The 25,245-nt window shown below is 45.4% G+C and overlaps 2 protein-coding genes across 7 annotated transcripts in view; one reads left to right on the forward strand and one right to left on the reverse strand.

The window, feature by feature from the left end:
* The window catches only part of FCHO1 (FCH and mu domain containing endocytic adaptor 1), a 340,362-nt gene that overhangs the window by 218,926 nt on the left and 96,191 nt on the right, over positions 1-25,245 (forward strand). The window lies entirely within an intron of this gene.
* On the reverse strand, positions 6,802-8,944 carry LOC137550268 (uncharacterized). The gene is made up of 2 exons (XM_068271263.1): positions 8,596-8,944; positions 6,802-8,472 (listed from the first exon to the last, which is right to left on the reverse strand). Exons 1-2 carry the CDS (start codon positions 8,748-8,750, stop codon positions 7,752-7,754), a joined length of 876 nt encoding a protein of 291 aa, XP_068127364.1. The 5' UTR covers positions 8,751-8,944; the 3' UTR covers positions 6,802-7,751.

Below are 25,245 nucleotides of genomic sequence, written 5' to 3' on the forward strand. Positions count from 1 at the left end.
TGTTTATTTCCTTTTAGACAATACCAGTTGCCTGGCAGCCCTGCTGATCCTCTGCCTCTAATACTATTAGCCATAGCCCCTGAACAAGCATGCAGCAGATCAGGTGTTTCAGTGGTTCAGACTTATAAGTCTGATCTGACAAGACTAGCTGCATGCTTGTTTCTGGTTTTAATCAGATACTACTGCAGAGAAATAGACCAGCAGGGCTGCCAGGCAACTGGTATTGATTAAAAGGAAATAAACATGACAGCCTCCATATACCTCTCTCTTCAGTTCCCCTTTAAGGGGCTGTGACTGAAATTATTAGAGACACAGGATCAGCAGGAGAGTCAGGCAACCGGTATTTTTTTAAAAGGAAAAATCCATATCCTTCTCAGTTTAGGTTTCCTTTAAAGACTTCCCTCAGAATACTGTTCAATCCCAGGACTTTTTTTATATTAGGAAAGAATGGATAGCCAGGTCAACATCACCTAGGGTAATAGGACTATCGAGCATTGCCATCTGTCCAGGAGCATGATGGGGGGATCTATCTCGGACTACAAAATCTCAGCATCAGTTCATGTAAATATAGATTTGGAGGAGCAAACATTTTTGAAGTAATCAGCAAAGCATTTGTTAATAGCTTGGGATCCTATTATTAGGTTGTTAGAAGCATCCCTGATACTAGAGAGAGTCCCAGCTGCAGTTCTATCCTTGGCCATTCTTGCTAGTATAGTACCAGTTTTCTCCCCCTGTTGGTAGGATTGCTTTAGCATGTGATTTCTCTTTAAAGAGACACAGAAGTAAAAAATAAATGACGATTTATATGTGTAGTACAGCTAAGAAATAAAACATTAGGAGCAGAGACATAAGTCTAATATTGTTTCCAGTACAGTTAGAGTTAAGAAACTCAGTTGTTATCTATGCAAAAAAGCCATTGAGCTCCACGACTTTCAAAGTCGCAGAGCGCTCTGTCTTCTGAAGCTTGTTATCTCAACTGTCAGTCACTGTATTTTCTTTTTATCTCCAGAGAACAGTTCAAAAGTTCACTGGCCTGCTCTGTAAAATCATTTTAAATGCTGAGTCATGTGTAAACTGCAAAAATTTGAGAATGATGCAATGCTATAAAAACACTATACAACAGAAAATAAAAATATGAGAATATTTTCTTTGCTACTAATGTTCTAGTAATTGTCCGTAGTACACAATCAATTCATTATGTCATATTTTTTTTCCCGCTTTAGTGTCTCTTTAAGCAGGAGAGAGAGTTGAGAGTGCGCTGTCTTCTATCCCCTCCTGTTCACCTCGAATGGGTCAGCTGTGTAGAAAATTTGCATTAGGTTCCCGCTCATATTGTGAAACAGCGCTTATATGAAGGTCTCTTAGGCCTAGTGCACACCAAAAACCGCTAGCAGATTTTGAAACGCTTTTTCTTATTTTTTTGCAGCGTTTCAGCTAGCGTTTTGCGGTTTTGTGTAGCGGTTTTGGTGTAGTAGATTTCATGTATTGTTACAGTAAAGCTGTTACTGAACAGCTACTGTAACAAAAAACGCCTGGCAAACCGCTCTGAAGTGCCGTTTTTCAGAGCGGTTTGCATTTTTCCTATACTTAACATTGAGGCAGAAACGCATCCGCAATCCAAAATCTGCAGCAGCCCGGTAGTATGCATTTCTGCAAAACGCCTCCCGCTCTTGTGTGCACCAGCCCATTGAAATACATTACCCTAGCGGATCCGCACCCGCAAGCAGATCGCAAACCGCAGCGGAAACGCTCCGGTGTGCACTAGGCCTTAGATATGGTTTGCAGCTGTCCCAGGCTAGGGCTCTATTGGTTTCATACCTGTGGTTAAATAAGAAGGCTTCTGAAAATCAATAAATACAATAAAAAAAAAGCGGCTTCAAGTTTGTCAAATAGCCAATCATCCAAAGTGAACAGAGAGCCAAAAAGGATTACATTTCCACACATAATTTGAGGGAGAATCACACCACAACAGAGACATGCAGTTTGGGGAGTGGTCAGAGATGGATTGTCAAAATAAGGCAGCAAATTGGTGGGGACATAAAAATAGTTCAGTCTTGACAAGGTATTGTGCATGGCCGAAAAACAGGTGTATTGTAGGGATGAGGGATTAAAATGATGCCATGTGTCATACAAAGTTAACTCTGTCATCAAGTGGACAAAGGCAGTTGATTTGTTAGTGGATGCAGGAAAGCGATTCACATCTGGGTTGCAAACTGCGTTGATATCTCCCATCCAAATACTAGGGCAGTTAGGAAGGCTCAAAGTGAAGCATACCACTTTCTTGAGGTGGGTCAATGAATAGGGAGGGGGATGTAAAAGACTAGTAGGTTAATGCAGAGTTCCCCAACCCTGTCCTCAAGGCCCACCAACAGTTAATTTTTTGCAGAAAATCACAAACATGCAAAGGTGAGGTAATTAGTATCTCAGCAGAGCTGATTAACTACCTCTGTGGATTTCCACAAAACATGCACTGTTGGTGGGCCTTGAGGACAGGGTTGGGGAACACTGGGTTGATGGGTTTATCATCTAGTTTATCACGAATAAAGATACATCTACCTATAGGATCAGTTTTAACTGTGATTGGTGGTTGGATAGTGTACTGGTTAAGGGCTCTGCCTCTGACAAAGAAGACCAGGGTTCGAATATCGGCTCTGCCTGTTTAGTAAGCCAGCACCTATTCAGCAGGAGACCTTAGGCAAGTCTCCCTAACACTGCTACTGCCTATAGAGTGCATCCTAGTGGCTGCAGCTCTGGTGCTTTGAGTCCGCCCGGAAAAAAGCGCAATATAAGTGTTTGTCTTTGTCTTTTTGTCTTCGTAAAGAAAGGGGTCTTCTAATTAGGACTGAGACACCTCTGGAATGTTGTGGGAAGACAGAATGGGAAATTTAGGTTTGCGGTCTTTGAGGTGTGTTTCCATCAGTACCAGAATGTTGGGTCTCTGTTCATAAAAATCAAGATAACTAATCTCTTAATGGGATCATTCAATCCTCTCACATTCTAACATGTTACTCTGGAGTTTAGTGCCATCTAGTGACGGAAAATTATACTTGACAATTCTACATAGTATATGAAGCACGTGTCCCTGTAAAAGAACGAGGAGGACAAAACTACTTGGTACATGAATATATATTTCTTGGTCAATGACAACTAGATTAGGGCTGGTTCAGACGGACGTCTGCGGAGCGTTTTTAAACGCCGCGTTCAAACGCCCGCGTTTTTTTTTCAAGAACGCTAGCGTTTAACTGCTAAGCGTTTACAGGCTTTTATTAGCTTTCATGTAGTAGCGTTTGCTAGCGTTGCGTTTTCTTGGCTTTTGCTGGCTTTTACAGGAAGTGGGCGTTTTTAAAGGGAAAGGGCTTGGTTATGTGTCTGCAGGAAGTGGAAATACCTTTGTACTTCCTGTACTCCGAGTGCTGGTGACATACTTTGCCCAGAGCTCTGGTTTGTATTGTGAATTGCGTTTTTCTTGCTGGAGATATGGATGAGATTCAAGCGTGCCTTGTTCAGCTGAAGCTTGTGACTCTCAGGGCGCTTCTGTCGAGGCCTCCGACGGGTCACAGGGTGAGTGCTGGGAGGCTGTGGGTTCATCCTATTGTTGCAGAGAGATCCAGTAGAGGTGCATTTATGTCCCTTTACCACGATCTCAGAAGACATCCTGCTCGTTTCTTTGGCTACGTGCGGATGACCGTGGATTCCTTTGACGAGCTGTTGGTCCTGCTATCTCCTTCCCTTCACAGGCAGCATACCAACATGCGTTCACCAGTGAGTCCTGCTGAGCGTCTCCTGGTGACACTGCGGTGAGTACACCTAATGTATGTAGTTTATTCGCTGTGTGTTACAAGTGTTTTTTTGTGTTTGTGAAGGCTAATTTTTTTTTCCCATTTTTCTAGATTCCTTGCTACGGGTGAGACTTTTGCCTCCTTACACTACCAGTTTCGTTTGGGTAGATCAACAGTGCAAGGGATTGTTCACGACACGTGCCAGAAGATATGGGAAGTCTTGCAGCCAATCTTCATGCCTTCACCGACTGAGCAGTTGTGGAAGGATGCTGCAGACTCCTTCCTTAAAAAGGCCAAGTTTCCAAATTGTGTTGGTGCCGTGGATGGAAAACATATTCGGATACAACTTCCAAGTGGTTCTGGATCACGGTACTACAACTATAAGAAGTACTTTTCAGTGGTGCTCATGGCAGTTGTCGATGCCAACTATAAGTTTCTGACGATTGATGTAGGATCCTATGGCAGTACTGCAGATTCCAACATCTTCCGATCGTCTCTCATTGGCAGCCGGTTGTACAATGGTACTTTGAACCTCCCGGGGCCTAAACCAATCCAGGAACATGGGGAACCAATGCCACATGTGATGGTCGGAGATGAAGCCTTTGCACTTCATGTCAATTTGATGAAGCCATACCCAAAGAGAGATCTGGACACAAAGAAGAAGGTGTTTAATTACCGTCTCACCAAAGCCCGCCGTTTTGTGGAGTGTGTGTTTGGAGTGTTGTCTAACAAATGGCGGGTTTTCCACAGCACTCTGGTGATGACCCCTGACCATGTAGACAATGTTGTAAAAGCAGCATGTGTACTGCACAACTTTGTGCGTGAAAAGGAAGGTGTGAATTACGATGAAATTGTGGATGCGGCCTTCACAGATCACACTGGCAGCTTCGTACGTCACACCTCAGCAGCTGGAACTGTCCGTGACAAATTTGCAAACTATTTTGTATCTTCTGTGGGAGAAGACCCCTTTCAATATAGCCAGATTTAATTTAAAAAAAAAATTCCTTTTTTTTTTTTCCCCTGTGAATTGTATGGTTGTATGTTTTCTTACTGCATGTTGCCTGTAATAACCGCATGCCACTTCCTGGAAAAATCCTTGGGAACAAGCATGCGGTTATAGTGGGCCTTGGGGAAGCAGCAAAATATGGCATGCTGGTCCATATTGTGATGCTTACTTTTACTCGCTTTGTAAAGGGTGGTGGGGCGGGTAGCATTGGGAAGCAATAGCCACTTGCCACTTCCCGGAAAAATCCTTGGGAACAAGCATGCGGTTATAGTGACCCTTGGGGAAGCAGCAAAATATGGCATGCTGGTCCATATTGTGATGCTTACTTTTACTCGCTTTGTAAAGGGTGGTGGGGCGGGTAGCATTGGGAAGCAATAGCCACTTGCCACTTCCCGGAAAAATCCTTGGGAACAAGCATGCGGTTATAGTGACCCTTGGGGAAGCAGCAAAATATGGCATGCTGGTCCATATTGTGATGCTTACTTTTACTCGCTTTGTAAAGGGTGGTGGGGCGGGTAGCATTGGGAAGCAATAGCCACTTGCCACTTCCCGGAAAAATCCTTGGGAACAAGCATGCGGTTATAGTGACCCTTGGGGAAGCAGCAAAATATGGCATGCTGGTCCATATTGTGATGCTTACTTTTACTCGCTTTGTAAAGGGTGGTGGGGCGGGTAGCATTGGGAAGCAATAGCCACTTGCCACTTCCCGGAAAAATCCTTGGGAACAAGCATGCGGTTATAGTGACCCTTGGGGAAGCAGCAAAATATGGCATGCTGGTCCATATTGTGATGCTTACTTTTACTCGCTTTGTAAAGGGTGGTGGGGCGGGTAGCATTGGGAAGCAATAGCCACTTGCCACTTCCCGGAAAAATCCTTGGGAACAAGCATGCGGTTATAGTGACCCTTGGGGAAGCAGCAAAATATGGCATGCTGGTCCATATTGTGATGCTTACTTTTACTCGCTTTGTAAAGGGTGGTGGGGCGGGTAGCATTGGGAAGCAATAGCCACTTGCCACTTCCCGGAAAAATCCTTGGGAACAAGCATGCGGTTATAGTGACCCTTGGGGAAGCAGCAAAATATGGCATGCTGGTCCATATTGTGATGCTTACTTTTACTCGCTTTGTAAAGGGTGGTGGGGCGGGTAGCATTGGGAAGCAATAGCCACTTGCCACTTCCCGGAAAAATCCTGGGGGAACAATACACATTGAATAAAGTAAAAACTGACATTGTTTTTCTGAATTATTTCTTTTTAATAAAAAAAATTTAACAGAAAACATTCTCCGTTTCAATATTATTCATATATGAACTATATGTAACTGTATGTACAAAAAATATTTACAAAGCCTTGATGTGCTAACAACAGGCACAGGAGGAGAGCCTGAGAGGGCCAAGGTTTGTGGCTGATGGAGAGAAAGTCCATCACCTCATGGGGGACCCTCTGCCTGTGGCCTGGGGGGTAGCTAAGCAGCCTACCAAAGCCACAGACAGAAGGTCCTACCATGAGGAGATGGACCATCTCCCCCTCAACCACACATGGTGTTTACAGTGGGAGCACATAAATGTGTATGCTGTGCTACAACAGTAGCTCACACAGTAGGAGGCACAGGAGGAGAGCCTGAGAGGGCCAAGGTTTGTGGCTGATGGAGAGAAAGTCCATCACCTCATGGGGGACCCTCTGCCTGTGGCCTGGGGGGTGGCTAAGCAGCCTACCAAAGCCACAGACAGAAGGTCCTACCATGAGGAGATGGACCATCTCCCCCTCAACCACACATGGTGTTTACAGTGGGAGCACATAAATGTATATGCTGTGCTACAACAGTAGCTCACACAGTAGGAGGCACAGGAGGAGAGCCTGAGAGGGCCAAGGTTTGTGGCTGATGGAGAGAAAGTCCATCACCTCATGGGGGACCCTCTGCCTGTGGCCTGGGGGAAGCTAAGCAGCCTCCCAAAGCCACAGACAGATGGTCCTACCATGAGGAGATGGACCATCTCCCCCTCAACCACACATGGTGTTTACAGTGGGAGCACATAAATGTGTATGCTGTGCTACAACAGTAGCTCACACAGTAGGAGGCACAGGAGGAGAGCCTGAGAGGGCCAAGGTTTGTGGCTGATGGAGAGAAAGTCCATCACCTCATGGGGGACCCTCTGCCTGTGGCCTGGGGGGTAGCTAAGCAGCCTACCAAAGCCACAGACAGAAGGTCCTACCATGAGGAGATGGACCATCTCCCCCTCAACCACACATGGTGTTTACAGTGGGAGCACATAAATGTGTATGCTGTGCTACAACAGTAGCTCACACAGTAGGAGGCACAGGAGGAGAGCCTGAGAGGGCCAAGGTTTGTGGCTGATGGAGAGAAAGTCCATCACCTCATGGGGGACCCTCTGCCTGTGGCCTGGGGGAAGCTAAGCAGCCTCCCAAAGCCACAGACAGAAGGTCCTACCATGAGGAGATGGACCATCTCCCCCTCAACCACACATGGTGTTTACAGTGGGAGCACATAAATGTGTATGCTGTGCTACAACAGTAGCTCACACAGTAGGAGCCACAGGAGGAGAGCCTGAGAGGGCCAAGGTTTGTGGCTGATGGAGAGAAAGTCCATCACCTCATGGGGGACCCTCTGCCTGTGGCCTGGGGGAAGCTAAGCAGCCTCCCAAAGCCACAGACAGATGGTCCTACCATGAGGAGATGGACCATCTCCCCCTCAACCACACATGGTGTAAACAAAAATAGCACACACCTTACCAGGCACCAGGGGATAGCCTCACAAGAAGGAGGTCAGTGGCTGAGGAAGAGACAGTCCATCACCTCATGGGGGACCCTCTGCCTGTGGCCTGGGGGGAAGCTAAGCAGCCTACCAAAGCCACAGACAGATGGTCCTACCATGAGGAGATGGACCATCTCTCCCTCAACCACACAAGGCACGTACACATAGTAACAATCAACTTAGCAAAGCAGTGTAGTTATATGTCGTCTATTATTGGTGAATCACTCCTGGACTGCATCCGTAGAGCGGCAGATACAGCCTCTGCAGTACTTTCTAAACTGGTAACAGTTGATGTTGGTGCACGCGCTGGAAGATTGGACTGTCCTTGGTCGTAAGTGCTTTGCTGTTGACTATACGGATACCAGCTTGCTTGGTAAGGGTGCAACATATGTGTGTAAGTGCCGGGGGGTGGGCCATAGTAAGGTGGTCCTGCTTCTTGTGTTGCTTGAGTTTGCCAAGGTTGCGTTGTTTGAGTTGAGGTGGGTGCACTAGTGGTTTTCATTTGCATAACCATAGTAAACAGTTTCTGTTTCATGTCGTCCCATTTGCTTTTTGGAACCTCCCGTGCCTCCTTTTCCAGAGCCCTAAAAAATGTCCCCAAACTATCCTGTGGCTCCATTATTTTGGCAACATTCTTCTCCACATCTTTAATTAAAGAAACGACATCCGCATTAGCAGCTTCCGGGACGGTTCTGGGCCTATTCCGTCTAGAGACAGTTACCACAGGTGATGTGGGTCGTTGCGCACTAGTCGGTGTGGATGTTGACTGTGTGCTCACATTTGCATTGTCGTCCTCCTCCTCTGTCTCTCTGTTCTCAGATGATGACCTCAAGGATTGACTGAGAGATGCAATACTGCCGTCATCTTCCTCCTCAGGTTCCTCCTGTGCCTCACTTCTAGCTGCATTTGTCGTTGTTCTGGAATTATAAGAAAAGATATACAAAAAATATATATATTATTTTGCAGTATTAGCTGAAAAAGCAGAAAACTACTAACTTTGGATAGTATAGTTTTCCAAACAAGAATGGTTATTTTATTACCTTCTCCTCTCCTGTGTGTTGCGGAGAAAACCTAGCTGATCGAAAAGTGGGTGGTAGCGGTATCGACTAGGAGCTTGCCCACTCCTGCTTTCCCTGCTGTGGCGGAGGTCTTTCGCGTAGCGGTCCCTTATGGACTTCCATTTTTTTTTAAGCATTTTTACTGGAAAACAAAGGCAGAGAAACTTGATCAAATATGTGTAACTTTCACATCGGTTCCGTACAAAAAAAAAATATGCTTTCAATTACTTATCCTGATTGTAAGGTGGGGAGGTACAATGCATTGGGTGGGCCCGTGGGGAGGTACAATGCATTCACTGTGCCCGTGGGGAGGTACAATGCATTCACTGTGCCAGTGGGGAGGTACAATGCATTCACTGTGCCCGTGGGGAGGTACAATGCATTTAGTGGGCCCGTGGGGAGGTACAATGCATTCAGTGGGCCCGTGGGGAGGTACAATGCATTCAGTGGGAGGTACAATGTATTATAAGATCATACAGTGAGCCGCATCATGTACTTACAAATGTTGTCTCTAGTAGATGCACTATACTCCGGATACAGCTCAAAAAAATGTTTGCAAACTTCCTCCCAAGCGCGTGCCTTCCGTACATTGTTGCTGTATTCCCTGCAGGTACTGTCCCAAATGGCAGGGCGGCCATGTACCTGCTCAACCAGCTCTCCCAGCTCCACATTGCGCTCTGCTGCTGTCGCCATCGCTCTAGCCTGTCTCATCACTTCCTTTCACATCATCACTTCCTTTCGCATGGAATTATGGTTCTCCTTCCTGTTCTGTCCCCTCCTCCAGACGCCTTTGCAGACTTTCACTAGCTTTCACTGGCGTTCGAGCACGTTCGAACGCTACGCGGCCAGACGCAACCGCCTTCCAGAAGCTGCATGTTGCTTTCAGGACTAGACGCGACGCCGGGATCAACCGCCAGGCGTTTATGAAAGCTTGCAAAAGCCAGCCATAAACGCTCCCATTCACTTGAATGAGACGGCGGTAGATCCAAAAAAACGTCGCGTTTGAAAGCCCGCGTTTAACGCCGCAAAAACGTCCGTCTGAACCAGCCCTTAGCATGAAAAACAACAACAACAAAAAAAAACCCAAACGCCCTGCTCCACTGCAACTGAAAAGTGGAGCCTTATACCCAACAGAGCATCAAAGTTATTTAAACAGACTGAGGCCATAAGCTATTCCAGCCCGTTTAAACACCTGAAGTATAATAAACGTGTAGTGAATACAGGTTTAACAGAGTACGCGGGGTGATGACTGGATGCCAGGCAGGTGGCCGTCCTGCCTTCTATGTAGGTAGTGCAGAGACCAATATGGCCGACCAAATTAGTAGGCTAGAAAATAGTGCGGTATAGGGCGAATGTATTGCAAATAGTTTTAAAAAAAGTACGTATCTTTAAGGCTCTATATATACACGGGTCCCCAAAACTTAACTGGAGTACAGTGAAAGTTCCAAATCCCGATTTAGATCTCACCATATTCTCAGGAGTAGCAGCACAATGTAGGATCCACCTATAAACGCTCAGTGTAGCAAGAGAACAGTTCTCGGTACTGAAGCGAGCTGAAAAGCCCACACACAAAGGGACATTACACACAGACAAAGCAGCACATATGTCCACATATACTATACAATATACACACACACACTTGCAGCACACACTGAATCTCACATACACTTTTTCTAGCAGCACTCACTGTATCTCTCATGCACTACCGTCTCTCTCTGTAGCCCCATGTGTCTTTTTTTCTCCTCCAATCATTCAGACGTTCCAACTGGGTAAAAGGAAAGTCTTCTTATATCTGTCCTCTGCTCAGCACAGCACAATGCCGGGTGCTCAATGCCGCTTGTGGAGGACGAGTCAGATCAGACAGGCACTAATCTGTTCTAAGACTTTGTTTTTTACTCAGCTCAGCAGTAATTGTCACCGCCTTTATTGCACCACTTGGCATGGTCTGCACCTTCCACAGCCCTTTAGCAACACTACTGAATGGGCCTACCTGCCTTGACACTGACTGTACCTTATGTCCACATAGGCCCCTATTGGTAGATGACAGTAGATTTTTTAACAAGTATGTTCTGGTACATGTCTCAATTCAACCTTCTTTCAATTACATGAAGTCTGCCTGTACCATATGTTGAAAAACAACCCCATACCATTATGTTACAACTAGGCAAATAGTTCTGAGCTTATGCAAGATCATTGAAATGTTTTATTAAAATGTATGCAGCTTGAAAATTGACCAACCAAATCCTACTTGGGTAGAATTTTCAAGCTGCATACTTTTGCATAAAAATGTGCATAAATCCTACATCAACTCAGAAGCTTTTGCCTCTAACTGACCATCCCTAGGCCCCACCGCCAAACTTTTCTTTGAAACAGCTGTACATACTAATTGCAGGCAGGGGTGTAACTACAAATCACTGGGCCCCCCTGCAAAACTTTGGATGGGGCCCCCTCCCCCTGCACACTCAATAGGGACTGGCTACAAATCTTTGTCTACAAAACTTTGTATGATTCATTATCAGTGGCTGAGCAGATGCAGTCATTAGAACAATTGTGTAGAGAGCAGAAAGTTTTTTTCTCTCCTTGCCCTCACTTGTCAATCGCAGGATGGCCCCCCTGTGGCTTCTGGGCCCCCCTGCACCTGCATCCCTTGCAGGGTCTATTGTTACGCCCCTGATTGCAGGTCTTTCTCAAGCTCTCTGCAAGGGGTCCTTGGCTTTTGGCAACTTCTGATTATTCTTTTGTCTCCTCTGCCAGAAATCTTGCGAGGAGCACCTGGTTGTGGCTAGTTTATGGTGAAATTATGTTTTTCCCGCCGCCAGATTATAACCCCAGTGGTGCTCACTGGACCATTCAAAATAAATACATTTGTAACTGATATCATTACTACACTTGCAAAGGACATTCCTGTGTGATATCTTGAGGGAAACCTTTTTATAGGCCATCAATTACGGTAGGTCTAAACCGGATTAGAATCCCTTTATAGTCAACTCCAAGAGACCAGAAAAAGTAGTTTACTGTATCAGATGTTTACTATATCAGAATTGGTCAAACATTTTATATTTGTACAGACACATTTGCTGGGACTGAGGACTGAGTTTACTGTATGCAGATGTTTACTATAACGGAGATGACTATAACAAGATTCTACTGTAATATTAATTTACACTAATAAAGGGCTGGATTGTTTTTTATGAAATGTTATAATTTTTTGGGGAGGATAGTTGTCCTTTAATGGGAAGTATGTTTTTTTCATGACTGCAGTTGTTTTTTATTACTGCCAAATTTTGCAGTGCTTGCATACCATTATTTCTCAACATGTATACTTTTATAAAAGATTGTTCACCAAGTACCCCCTTCTGTATCTAACACAATTTAAAATACCTTTTGATGCATATGATGCATATTTGTTTTTGTAGGTGTGCTTTATAATTGTGTGTGAATGCTTTCCAAACTTCCAGTTTATCTCAAAGTTCCTATAACAAATTGACTGAGACAAGTTTAACCACTTCCCGACCGCCCACTACACAGGGGCGGCGGGGAAGTGGAGCCCTGCAGGACGGCCTCACCCACAGAGGCGGCGGTCCATTTAAGGGCATGGGCGGAGCGATCGCGTCATCCGTGACGCGATCCTCCGCCGGCGCCTGTCACCGCTCGCTCGCCGCAACATCCCGCCGGCTATACGGAAGCGCCGGCGGGATGTTAACCCCGCGATCGCCGCATACAAAGTGTATAATACACTTTGTAATGTTTACAAAGTGTATTATACAGGCTGCCTCCTGCCCTGGTGGTCCCAGTGTCCGAGGGACCACCAGGGCAGGCTGCAGCCACCCTAGTCTGCACCCAAACACACTGATTTCTCCCCCCCCTGCCCCAGATCGCCCACAGCACCCATCAGACCCCCCCCTGCCCACCCCCCAGACCCCTGTTTGCACCCAATCACCCCCCTAATCACCCATCAATCACTCCCTGTCACTATCTGTCAACGCTATTTTTTTTTTTATCCCCCCCCCTGCTCCCTGCCCCCTCCTGATCACCCCCCACCCCTCAGATTCTCCCCAGACCCCCCCCCCCCCAGACCACCCCCCCCCTGTTTACTGTATGCATCTATCCCCCTGATCACCTGTCAATCACCTGTCAATCACCCGTCAATCACCCATCAATCACCCGTCAATCACCCCCTGTCACTGCCACCCATCAATCAGCCCCTAACCTGCCCCTTGCGGGCAATCTGATCACCCCACCACACCAATAGATCGCCCACAGATCCGACATCAGATCACCTCCCAAATCCATTGTTTACATCTATTCTCTCCTCTAAACACCCACTAATTACCCATCAATCACCCATCAATCACCCCCTATCACCACTTGTCACTTTTACCTATCAGATCAGACCCTAATCTGCCCCTTGCGGGCACCCAATCACCCGCCCACACGCTCAGATTGCCCTCTGACCCCCCCTTATCAATTCACCAGTGCATTAATTACATCTGTTCTTCCCTGTAATAACCCACTGATCACCTGTCAATCACCTGCCAATCACCTATCACCCATCAATCACCCCCTGTCACCCCCTGTCACTGCCACCCATCAATCAGCCCCTAACCTGCCCCTTGCGGGCAATCTGATCACCCACCCACACCATTAGATCGCCCGCAAACCCGCCGTCAGATTACCTCCCAAATGTATCGTTTACATCTGTTATCTTCTCTAAACACCCACTAATTACCCATCAATCACCCCCTGTCACTGTTACCTATCAGATCAGACCCTAATCTGCCCCTTGCGGGCACCCAATCACCCGCCCACACGCTCAGATTGCCCTCAGACCCCCCCCTTATCAATTTGCCAGTGCATTAATTACATCTGTCCTTCCCTGTAATAACCCACTGATCACCTGTCAATCACCTGCCAATCACCTATCACCCATCAATCACCCCCTGTCACTGCCACCCAACAATCAGCCCCTAACCTGCCCCTTGCGGGCAATCTGATCACCCACCCACACCAATAGATCGCCCGCAGATCCGACATCAGATCACCACCCAAGCGCAGTGTTTCCATCTATTCTCTCCTCTAAACACCCACTAATTACCCATCAATCACCCATCAATCACTCCCTATCACCACCTGTCACTGTTACCTATCAGATCAGACCCTAATCTGCCCCTTGCGGGCACCCAATCGACCGCCTACACGCTCAGATTGCCCTCAGACCCCCCCTTATCAATTCGCCAGTGCAATATTTACATCTGTTCTCCCCTGTAATAACCCACTGATTACCTGTCAATCACCTATCAATCACCCATCAATCACCCCCTGTCACTGCCACCCATCAATCACCCCCTGTCACTGCCACCCATCAATCACCCGCTGTCACTGCCACCCATCAATCAGCCCCTAACCTGCCCCTTGCGGGCAAACTGATCACCCACCCACACCAATAGATCACCCGCAGATCCGACATCAGATCACCACCCAAGCGCAGTGTTTCCATCTATTCTCTACCCTAAACACCCACTAATTACCCATCAATCACCTCCTGTCACTGCTACCTATCAGATTAGACCCCTATCTGCCCCTAGGGCACTCAATCACCCGCCCACACCCTCAGAATGCCCTCAGACCCCAGCCCTGATCACCTCGCCAGTGCATTGCTTGCATCCATTCCCCCCTCTAATCACACCTTGAGACACCCATCAATCACCTCCTGTCACCCCCTAGCACACCTACCCATCAGATCAGGCCCCAATTTGCCCCGTGTGGGCTCCTGATCACTCGGCCAAACCCTCAGACCCCCTTCCGATCACCTCCCCAGTGCATGGATTGCATCTATTTTCCCCTCTAACCACCCCCTGAGACACCCATCAATCACCTCCTGTCACCCCCCTAGCACTCCTATCCATCAGATCAGGCCCAATACAACCTGTCATCTAAAAGGCCACCCTGCTTATGACCGGTTCCACAAAATTCGCCCCCTCATAGACCACCTGTCATCAAAATTTGCAGATGCTTATACCCCTGAACAGTCATTTTGAGACATTTGGTTTCCAGACTACTCACGGTTTTGGGCCTGTAAAATGCCAGGGCGGTATAGGAACCCCACAAGTGACCCCATTTTAGAAAAAAAAGACACCCCAAGGTATTATGTTAGGTGTATGACGAGTTCATAGAAGATTTAATTTTTTGTCAAAAGTTAGCGGAAATTAATTTTAATTGTTTTTTTTTCACAAAGTGTCATTTTTCACTAACTTCTATGAACTCGCCATACACCTAACGGAATACCTTGGGGTGTCTTCTTTCTAAAATGGGGTCACTTGTGGGGTTCCTATACTGCCCTGGCATTTTAGGGGCCCTAAACCGCGAGGAGTAGTCTAGAAAACAAATGCTTCAAAATGACCTGTGAATAGGACGTTGGGCCCCTTAGCGCACCTAGGCTGCAAAAAAGTGTCACACATGTGGTACCGCCGTACTCAGGAAAAGTAGTATAATGTGTTTTGGGGTGTATTTTTACACATACCCATGCTGGGTGGGAGAAATTTCTATGTAAATGGACAATTGTGTGTAAAAAAATCAAACAATTGTCATTTACAGAGATATTTCTCCCACTTATCATGGGTATGTGTAAAAATACACCCCAAAACGCATTATACTACTTCTCCTGAGTACAGCGGTACCACATGTGTGGCACTTTTTTACACCCTAAGTACGCTAAGGGGCCCAAAGTCCAATGAGTACCTTTAGGATTTCACAGGTCATTTTGCGACATTTGGTTTCAAGACTACTCCTCACGGTTTAGGGCCCCTAAAATGCCAGGGCAGTATAGGAACCCCACAAATGACCCCATTCTAGAAAGAAGACACCCAAAGGTATTCCGTACGGAGTATGGTGAGTTCATAGAAGATTTTATTTTTTGTCACAAGTTAGCGGAAAATGACACTTTGTGAAAAAAAACTATTAAAATCAATTTCCGCTAACTTGTGACAAAAAAATAAAAACTTCTATGAACTCACCATACTCCTAACGGAATACCTTGGGGTGTCTTCTTTCTAAAATGGGGTCATTTGTGGGGTTCCTATACTGCCCTGGCATTTTAGGGGCCCTAAACCGTGAGGAGTAGTCTTGAAACAAAAATGACCTGTGAAATCCTAAAGGTACTCATTGGACTTTGGGCCCCTTAGTGCAGTTAGGGTGCAAAAAAGTGCCACACATGTGGTATCGCCGTACTCGGGAGAAGTAGTACAATGTGTTTTGGGGTGTATTTTTACACATACCCATGCTGGGTGGGAGAAATACCTCTGTAAATGACAATCTTTTGATTTTTTTACACACAATTGTCCATTTACAGAGGTATTTCTCCCACCCAGCATGGGTATGTGTAAAAATACACCCCAAAACACATTGTACTACTTCTCCCGAGTATGGCGATACCACATGTGTGGCACTTTTTTGCACCCTAACTGCGCTAAAGGGCCCAAAGTCCAATGAGTACCTTTAGGATTTCACAGGTCATTTTGAGAAATTTCGTTTCAAGACTACTCCTCACGGTTTAGGGCCCCTAAAATGCCAGGGCAGTATAGGAACCCCACAAATGACCCCATTTTAGAAAGAAGACACCCCAAGGTATTCCGTTAGGAGTATGGTGAGTTCATAGAAGATTTTATTTTTTGTCAAAAGTTAGCGGAAATTGATTTTAATTGTGTTTTTTCACAAAGTGTCATTTTCCGCTAACTTGTGACAAAAAATAAAATCTTCTATGAACTCGCCATACTACTAACGGAATACCTTGGGGTGTCTTCTTTCTAAAATGGGGTCATTTGTGGGGTTCCTATACTGCCCTGGCATTTTAGGGGCCCTAAACCGTGAGGAGTAGTCTTGAAACGAAATTTCTCAAAATGACCTGTGAAATCCTAAAGGTACTCATTGGACTTTGGGCCCTTTAGCGCAGTTAGGGTGCAAAAAAGTGCCACACATGTGGTATCGCCGTACTCAGGAGAAGTAGTATAATGTGTTTTGTGGTGTATTTTTACACATACCCATGCTGAGTGGGAGAAATATCTCTGTAAATGGACAATTGTGTGTAAAAAAAATTAACAAATTGTCATTTACAGAGATATTTCTCCCACCCAGCATGGGTATGTGTAAAAATACACCCCAAAACACATTATACTACTTCTCCTGAGTACGGCAATACCAAATGTGTGGCACTTTTTTGCAGCCTAACTGCGCTAAGGGGTCCAAAGTCCAATGAGCACCTTTAGGCTTTACAGGGGTGCTTACAATTTAGCACCCCCCAAAATGTCAGGACAGTAAACACACCCCACAAATGATCCCATTTTGGAAAGTAGACCCTTCAAGGTATTCAGAGAGGGGCATGGTGAGTCCGTGGCAGATTTCATTTTTTTTTGTCGCAAGTTAGAAGAAATGGAAACTTTTTTTTTTTTTTTTTTTCTCACAAAGTGTCATTTTCCGCTTACTTGTGACAAAAAATAATATCTTCTATGAACTCACTATGCCTCTCAGTGAATACTTTGGGATGTCTTCTTTCCAAAATGGGGTCATTTGGGGGGTATTTATACTATCCTGGAATTCTAGCCCCTCATGAAACATGACAGGGGGTCAGAAAAGTCAGAGATGCTTGAAAATGGGAAAATTCACTTTTGGCACCATAGTTTGTAAACGCTATAACTTTTACCCAAACCAATAAATATACACTGAATGGGTTTTTTTTTATCAAAAACATGTTTGTCCACATTTTTCGCGCTGCATGTATACAGAAATTTTACTTTATTTGAAAAATGTCAGCACAGAAAGTTAAAAAAATCATTTTTTTGCCAAAATTCATGTCTTTTTTGATGAATATAATAAAAAGTAAAAATCGCAGGAGCAATCAAATAGCATCAAAAGAAAGCTTTATTAGTGACAAGAAAAGGAGCCAAAATTCATTTAGGTGGTAGGTTGTATGAGCGAGCAATAAACCGTGAAAGCTGCAGTGGTCTGAATGGAAAAAAAGTGGCCGGTCCTTAAGGGGTAGAAAGCCCTAGGTCCTCAAGTGGTTAATTATCCCCTGAACCAAACAGAAGTACCCCCTTGGTATAGTTACCGTATGCTGAGAACCTAAGGTGTGTATAAGGGCCCGTTTCCACTTGTGCGGTGCGGAATCGCCGCTGATTCCCCGCTGACGAAATCGCATGCGGGTGCGATTCCGCATGCGTATTTTACCACGTTTTCGCATAGGTTAGTATTGATGCGATTTTAACCATGTCACTGCCTGTGTGATTTAAAGGGAATCTTAACTGTGGGCCCAAAAAAAAAAATCACTTACCTGGGACTTTCCCAAGCCTCCTGCAGCCATCCTGTGCCCGCGCAGGTCCTTCGGTGCCCTACGGTCTCCCTCCGCGGCTAAGTTTCGTTTTCGGCCGACTGGCAGTCGGCCAAAAACGAAACTTAGCCGCGGAGGGAGACCGGAGGGCACCGATGGACCGGCGCGGGCACAGAACGGCTGCAGGAGGCTTGGGAAAGCCCCAGGTAAGTGAATTGTTTTTTGGGCCCACAGTTAACCACTTGAGGACCGTGGGCTTTACCCCCCCCTTGCCGGTTTTCCCGACCTGAGCTCGGGGTAGAAAAAAGAAGCTATTAGCGGTGATCCCGAGCTCAGGTCGGGGTAGGCATTGCAGAGCTTTACCTTTAGTTGTGGAGTCCCGCGCGCGATCTCGCTGCGCAGCGGGACTCCAGCCTCTCTCCCCGGCAGTGTGGGGTCTTTCCCTGGCCGCCGGGATCCCCCATGTCCCTGCTATTCTTCCAGGGACCCGGCAGCCAGTTGGAGCAGCGCAGCCGTGGTGGTGGCAGCAGAGCGGTGGTGGCAGCGTGACGTCATCGGGGGCGGGGCTAACATTGAAAACGAACTTCTCTATATTAGAGAAATATAGAGAAGTTCGTTTATATGTATATTAGCGCCATCTTGTGGGCAAAGAGAAAACTGCAGCCCAGGAGCCCAGGAAGGTAATTTTTTTTTATTTTTCTGCAGATCTCCCTGCCAGAATGATTTTTTCAGGTTTTAGGGTCTGAAAGAGTGAAAAAAAATTGCACCGCTTTTAGACCCTAAAATCTGGAAAGAATCAGACCACCAAGGAGGTTAAGGACCGGCCACTTTTTTTCCATTCAGACCACTGCAGGATTCACGGTTTATTGCTCGCTTATACAACCTACCACCTTAATGAGTTTTGGCTCCTTTTCTTGTCACTAATAAAGCTTTCTTTTAGTGCTATTTGATTGCTCCTGCGATTTTTACTTTTTATTATATTCATCAAAAAAGACATGAATTTTGGCAAAAAAATGATTTTTTTTACTTTCTGTGCTGACATTTTTCAAATAAAGTAAAATTTCTGTATACATGCAGCGCGAAAAATGTGGACAAACATGTTTTTGATTAAAAAAAAACCATTCAGTGTATATTTATTGGTTTGGGTAAAAGTTATAGCGTTTACAAACTATGGTGCAAAAAGTGAATTTTCCCATTTTCAAGCATCTATGACTTTTCTGACCACCTGACATGTTTCATGAGGGGCTAGAATTCCAGGATAGTATAAATACCCCCCAAATGACCCCATTTTGGAAAGAAGACATCCCAAAGTATTCACTGAGAGGCATAGTGAGTTCATAAAAGATATACATTTTTGTCACAAGTAAGCGGAAAATGACACTTTGTGACAAAAAAAAAAAAAAGTTTCCATTTCTTCTAACTTGCGACAAAAAAAAAATGAAATCTGCCACGGACTCACCATGCCCCTCTCTGAATACCTTGAAGTGTCTACTTTCCAAAATGGGGTCATTTGTGGGGTGTGTTTACTATACTCGCATTTTGGGGGGTGCTAATTTGTAAGCACCCATGTAAAGCCTAAAGGTGCTCATTGGACTTTGGGCCCCTTAGCGCAGTTAGGCTGCAAAAAAGTGCCACACATGTGGTATTGCCGTACTCAGGAGAAGTAGTATAATGTGTTTTGGGGTGTATTTTTACACATACCGATGCTGGGTGGGAGAAATATCTCTGTAAATGACAATTTTTAAATTTTTTTTTACACACAATTGTCCATTTACAGAGATCTTTCTCCCACTCAGCATGGGTATGTGTAAAAATACACCCCAAAACACATTATACTACTTCTCCTGAGTACGGTGATACCACTTTTTTGCACCCTAACTGCGCTAAGGGGCCTAAAGTCCAATGAGTACCTTTAGGATTTCACAGGTCATTTTGAGAAATTTCGTTTCAAGACTACTCCTCACGGTTTAGGGCCCCTAAAATGCCAGGACAGTATAGGAACCCCATTTTAGAAAGAAGACACCCCAAGGTATTCCGTTAGTAGTACGGTGAGTTCATAGAAGATTTTATTTTTTGTCACAAGTTAGCGGAAAATGACACTTTGTGAAAAAAAACAATAAAAATCAATTTCCGCTAACTTGTGACAAAAACTAAAATCTTCTATGAACTCACCGTACTACTAACAGAATACCTTGGGGTGTCTTCTTTCTAAAATTGAGTCATTTGTGGGGTTCCTATACTGTCCTGGCATTTTAGGGGCCCTAAACCGTGAGGAGTAGTCTTGAAACAAAATTTCTCAAAATGACCTGTGAAATCCTAAAGGTACTCATTGGACTTTGGGCCCCTTAGCGCAGTTAGGGTGCAAAAAAGTGCCACACATGTGGTATCGCCGTACTCGGGAGAAGTAGTACAATGCGTTTTGGGGTGTATTTTTACACATACCCATGCTGGGTGGGAGAAATAACTCTGTAAATGGACGATTGTGTGTAAAAAAATCAAAAGATTGTCATTTACAGAGGTATTTCTCCCACCCAGCATGGGTATGTGTAAAAATACACCCCTAAACACATTATACTACTTCTCCCGAATACGGCGATACCACATATGTGGCACTTTTTTGCAGCCTAACTGCGCTAAGGGGCCCAAAGTCCAATGAGTACCTTTAGGATTTCACAGGTCATTTTTGTTTCAAGACTACTACTCACGGTTTAGGGCCCCTAAAATGCCAGGGCAGTATAGGAACCCCACTAATGACCCCATTTTAGAAAGAAGACACCCCAAGGTATTCCGTTAGGAGTATGGTGAGTTCATAGAAGTTTTTATTTTCTTATTTCTAGAATGGGGTCATTTGTGGGGTTCCTATACTGCCCTGGCATTTTAGGGGCCCTAAACCGTGAGGAGTAGTCTTGAAACCAAATGTCGCAAAATGACCTGTGAAATCCTAAAGGTACTCATTGGACTTTGGGCCCCTTAGCGTACTTGGGGTGTAAAAAAGTGCCACACATGTGGTACCGCCGTACTCAGGAGAAGTAGAATAATGTGTTTTGGGGTGTATTTTTACACATACCCATACTGGGTGGGAGAAATATCTCTGTAAATGACAATGATTTGATTTTTTTTACACACAATTGTCCATTTACAGAGAGATTTCTCCCACCCAGCATGGGTATGTGTAAAAATACACCCCAAAACACATTATACTACTTTTCCTGAGTACGGCGGTACCACATGTGTGACACTTTTTTGCAGCCTAGGTGCGCTAAGGGGCCCAACGTCCTATTCACAGGTCATTTTGAGGCATTTGTTTTCTAGACTACTCCTCGCGGTTTAGGGCCCCTAAAATGCCAGGGCAGTATAGGAACCCCACAAGTGACCCCATTTTAGAAAGAAGACACCCCAAGGTATTCCATTAGGTGTATGGCGAGTTCATAGAAGATTTTTTTTTTTTTGTCACAAGTTAGTTAAAAATGACACTTTGTGAAAAAAAAATAAAAATCAATTTCCGCTAACTTTTGACAAAAAATAAAATCTTCTATGAACTCGTCATACACCTAACAGAATACCTTGGGTGTCTTTTTTTCTAAAATGGGGGTCACTTGTGGGGTTCCTATACCGCCCTGGCATTTTACGGCCCCAAAACCGTGAGTAGTCTGGAAACCAAATGTCTCAAAATGACTTTTCAGGGGTATAAGCATCTGCAAATTTTGATGACAGGTGGTCTATGAGGGGGCAAATTTTGTGGAACCGGTCATAAGCAGGGTGGCCTTTTAGATGACAGGTTGTATTGGGCCTGATCTGATGGATAGGAGTGCTAGGGGGGTGACAGGAGGTGATTGATGGGTGTCTCAGGGGGTGGTTAGAGGGGAAAATAGATGCAATCAATGCACTGGGGAGGTGATCGGAAGGGAGTCTGAGGGGGATGGCCGAGTGATCAGGAGCCCACACGGGGCAAATTAGGGCCTGATCTGATGGGTAGGTGTGCTAGGGGGTGACAGGAGGTGATTGATGGGTGTCTCAAGGTGTGATTAGAGGGGGGAATAGATGCAAGCAATGCACTGGTGAGGTGATCAGGACTGGGGTCTGAGGGCGTTCTGAGGGTGTGGGCGGGTGATTGGGTGCCCTAAGGGTAGATAGGGGTCTAATCTGATGGGTAGCAGTGACAGGGGGTGATTGATGGGTGATCAGTGGGTGATTAGATGGCAGACCAGATGTAAACAATGCACTTTGGAGGTGATCTGAGGGTAGGTCTGCGGGCAATCTGATGGTGTGGAAGGGTGATCAGATGCCCATAAGTGGCAGGTTAGGGTCTAATCTGATAGGAGGCAGTGATGGGTGATTGACGGGTGATTACAGGGGAGAATAGATGTATTCAGTACAGGGGGGGGGTCTGAGGTCGTTCAGAGGGTGTGGGCGGGTGATTGGGTGCCCTAGGGGCAGATAGGGGTCTGATCTGATTGGTAGCAGTGACAGGGGGTGATTGATGGGTGATTAGATGGCAGAACAGATGTAAACAATGCACTTTGGAGGTGATCTGAGGGTAGGTCTGCGGGTGATCTGATGGTGTGGGAGGGTGATCGGATGCCTGTAAGAGGCAGGTTAGCGTCTGATCTGATAGGTGGCAGTGACAGGTGGTGATTGGCGGGTGATTGACGGGTGATTACAGGAAGGATAGATGTATACAGTACACAGGGGGGGGTCTGGGAGGGGGTCTGGGGAGGATCTGAGAGTGTGTGTGTGGGGGGGGGGTGATCAGGAGCCCCCAGTGGGCAGTTTAGGGACTAACTAAAAAAAACAGCGCTGACAGATAGTGACAGGGAGTGATTGATGGGCGATTAGTGGGGTGATTGGGTGGAAACAGGGGTCTGAGGGGTGGGCAGGGGGGGTCTGAGGGGTGCTGTGGGCAATCAGAGGGAAGGGGGGGGGGAGATCAGTGTGCTTGGGTGCAGACTAGGGTGGCTACAGCCTGCCCTGGTGGTCCCTCGATCACTGGGACCACGAGGGCAGGAGGCAGCCTGTATAATACGCTTTGTATACATTACAAAGCGTATTATACGCTTGCTGTGCGGCGATCTGGGAGCTAGTAACCCGCCGGCGCTTCCGAACGGCTGGTGGGTTACAGCGCGAGGGGGCGAAGCCTGTCGCCGGCGGCTGATCGCGTCACGAATGACGCGATCACCGCATAACCACGCCCACCGCCTCCGATGGGCGTATTGCGGTCATTTGGGCCCAGCCCTTGCCGCCGCCCATTGGCTGTGGGCGGTCGGCAAGTGGTTAATGTGAATGTAGAATTCTGTACATAAATAACTAGGCATAACTAAAAGTTTAGCAATGTTATGGGAGGTTTTCAGAGTTGAACATGGCTGGGAAAATTTCTTACAGAATGCTAGGAATCCAGATCAATACAGAGTTCACGATCCTTTATGTTGAATAAACGTTATCATTATGAGTTCAAAGGTTTTTCTTTGCATGTTTGAAATTACACTTTTATGTAGAGGTCAGGTTTCAAATAGTTTTGTGTGTTTGTGTACTGTAGTTTCTGTGAGATTTCTCTTAAGTAACTTCCCTTGCCACATTTGTATACCAGTTGATGACTGGTTAAAGGACAACTGTAGTGAGAGGGAAATGGAGGCTGCCATATTTATTTCCTTTTAAACAATGCCATTTGCCTGGCAGCCCCACTGATTTATTTGGCTGCAGCAGTGTCTGAATAATACACCAGAAACAAGTATGTAGCTAATAATGTCAGATCTGACAATAATGTCAGACACACCTGACCTGCTGCATGCTTGTTCCGGGTCTATGGCTAAAAATATTAGAGGCAGAGCATCAGCAAGATAGCCAGGCTTTTTTCAGGTGTGTTATTCAGCCAGTACTGCAGCTAATGAGATCAGCAGGACTGCCAGGCAACTGGTATTGTTTAAAAGGAAACATCCATATCCCTCTCAGTTAAGGTTCCCTTTAAAAGTGATAGCACATATTGCAGCACAATTTGGGGGGTGTTGTAGTTCAGTCGTTAATGTTGGCAGAGAGAGAAGCTTCTTGCTGACAAGTTTGTGTTCGAGTTTAGGAGGCTGTCTGAAGACTAGAATTGAAGGTTTTGGTGAGATGTCTTACGGATTGTCATCTTCTATTAAGGTAAATACATGTTTAACAATGGAGAATAGTGATGTTTGCTTCAAACACCCTGCTCACCAGTTTGCCACAGTCTATCCTTTCAAGACAGTGATACATGGCTTCAATGCAAGTCAGTAGGCTACATGCCACTATGGTTTTGGGTGAGACGTGATGGTTACAAATGACGATCTGCTACTCCATTCAAGAGCACAGAGATGTTTTGTGTTTTGGTCTTTTGTCTTTTTGGTGTTTTGGTCTTTGCTATACATTTTGTTCATCATGTTACGTTTGTCACTGTAATTACTATCTGCCAATTCTGTATCGTACTAATGTCTGTATTTTATGTCAAGATCAAGGGATCTTTATGGTTACCAGCAATATTGGAAAATGATTACCGAGAGTCACATTTGATGGCTTAGTGAGTCTAGATATGTTTGAATAGATTGAGAGGTAATCAGTCCGTTGCACAGACATTGATCGTGCTATCATGCTAAGGCCTAGTGGTTGGATGCTAGGTAAAGTGTTTTTGAACTACATCTATAAGGGTATAAATAAAGTTTATATTGAATGCTAGATTGAAATCTGTGTACAGACACAAATTACAGACCAGATTAAATAATTGATGCAGCAGTATTCCTTTAATGCCTAGTTACTGCAGAGTAAATGCAGTTTCTTGTGTCCAGGGTCAAATGCAGAAACTCCAAGGCATCTTCTTCACGTAGCCTTTGTGGTTGACTACACTCTTTTCAGCAGGTTATACTTCTTTTTCCCCTAAAGTCCAGTTGGCAGGAAGTGGAACCTGGATTGGGCTATTGTTTCATGGATTGGACTATTCAAGTCCATTGAAGCCAATGCCGTGGTCAATATACACTGTGTGTTGCTTACAGATGCTGTGAAGCGTGTGTTTTCTCATAAAATATGCAGTGGCAATTACTAGTATACATTAAAGGTTAGCTGTCTCAGTTGACTTTCCTTCTGTGATGGCTGCTTTCAGCCTCCTGGTACTTGGGTGGTTGTCCATTCTGCTGGAAAATTCCTGTACGCCTAGCTATTGTGTAGTAAAGAGACGTTTTAGCATTATACTTTCTTGGTGAACTTTCAAAACTCACATTCCTAAAAATTGAGATTTCCTGCTCATTAGTGTGATTCATCTTATGAATAGCATACTTTTCATTGGCAGTAATTGTCATGTTGTA

The sequence above is a fragment of the Hyperolius riggenbachi genome, chromosome 1 (genome assembly GCF_040937935.1).
Source record: "Hyperolius riggenbachi isolate aHypRig1 chromosome 1, aHypRig1.pri, whole genome shotgun sequence".
NCBI classification, from domain to species: Eukaryota; Metazoa; Chordata; class Amphibia; order Anura; family Hyperoliidae; genus Hyperolius; species Hyperolius riggenbachi.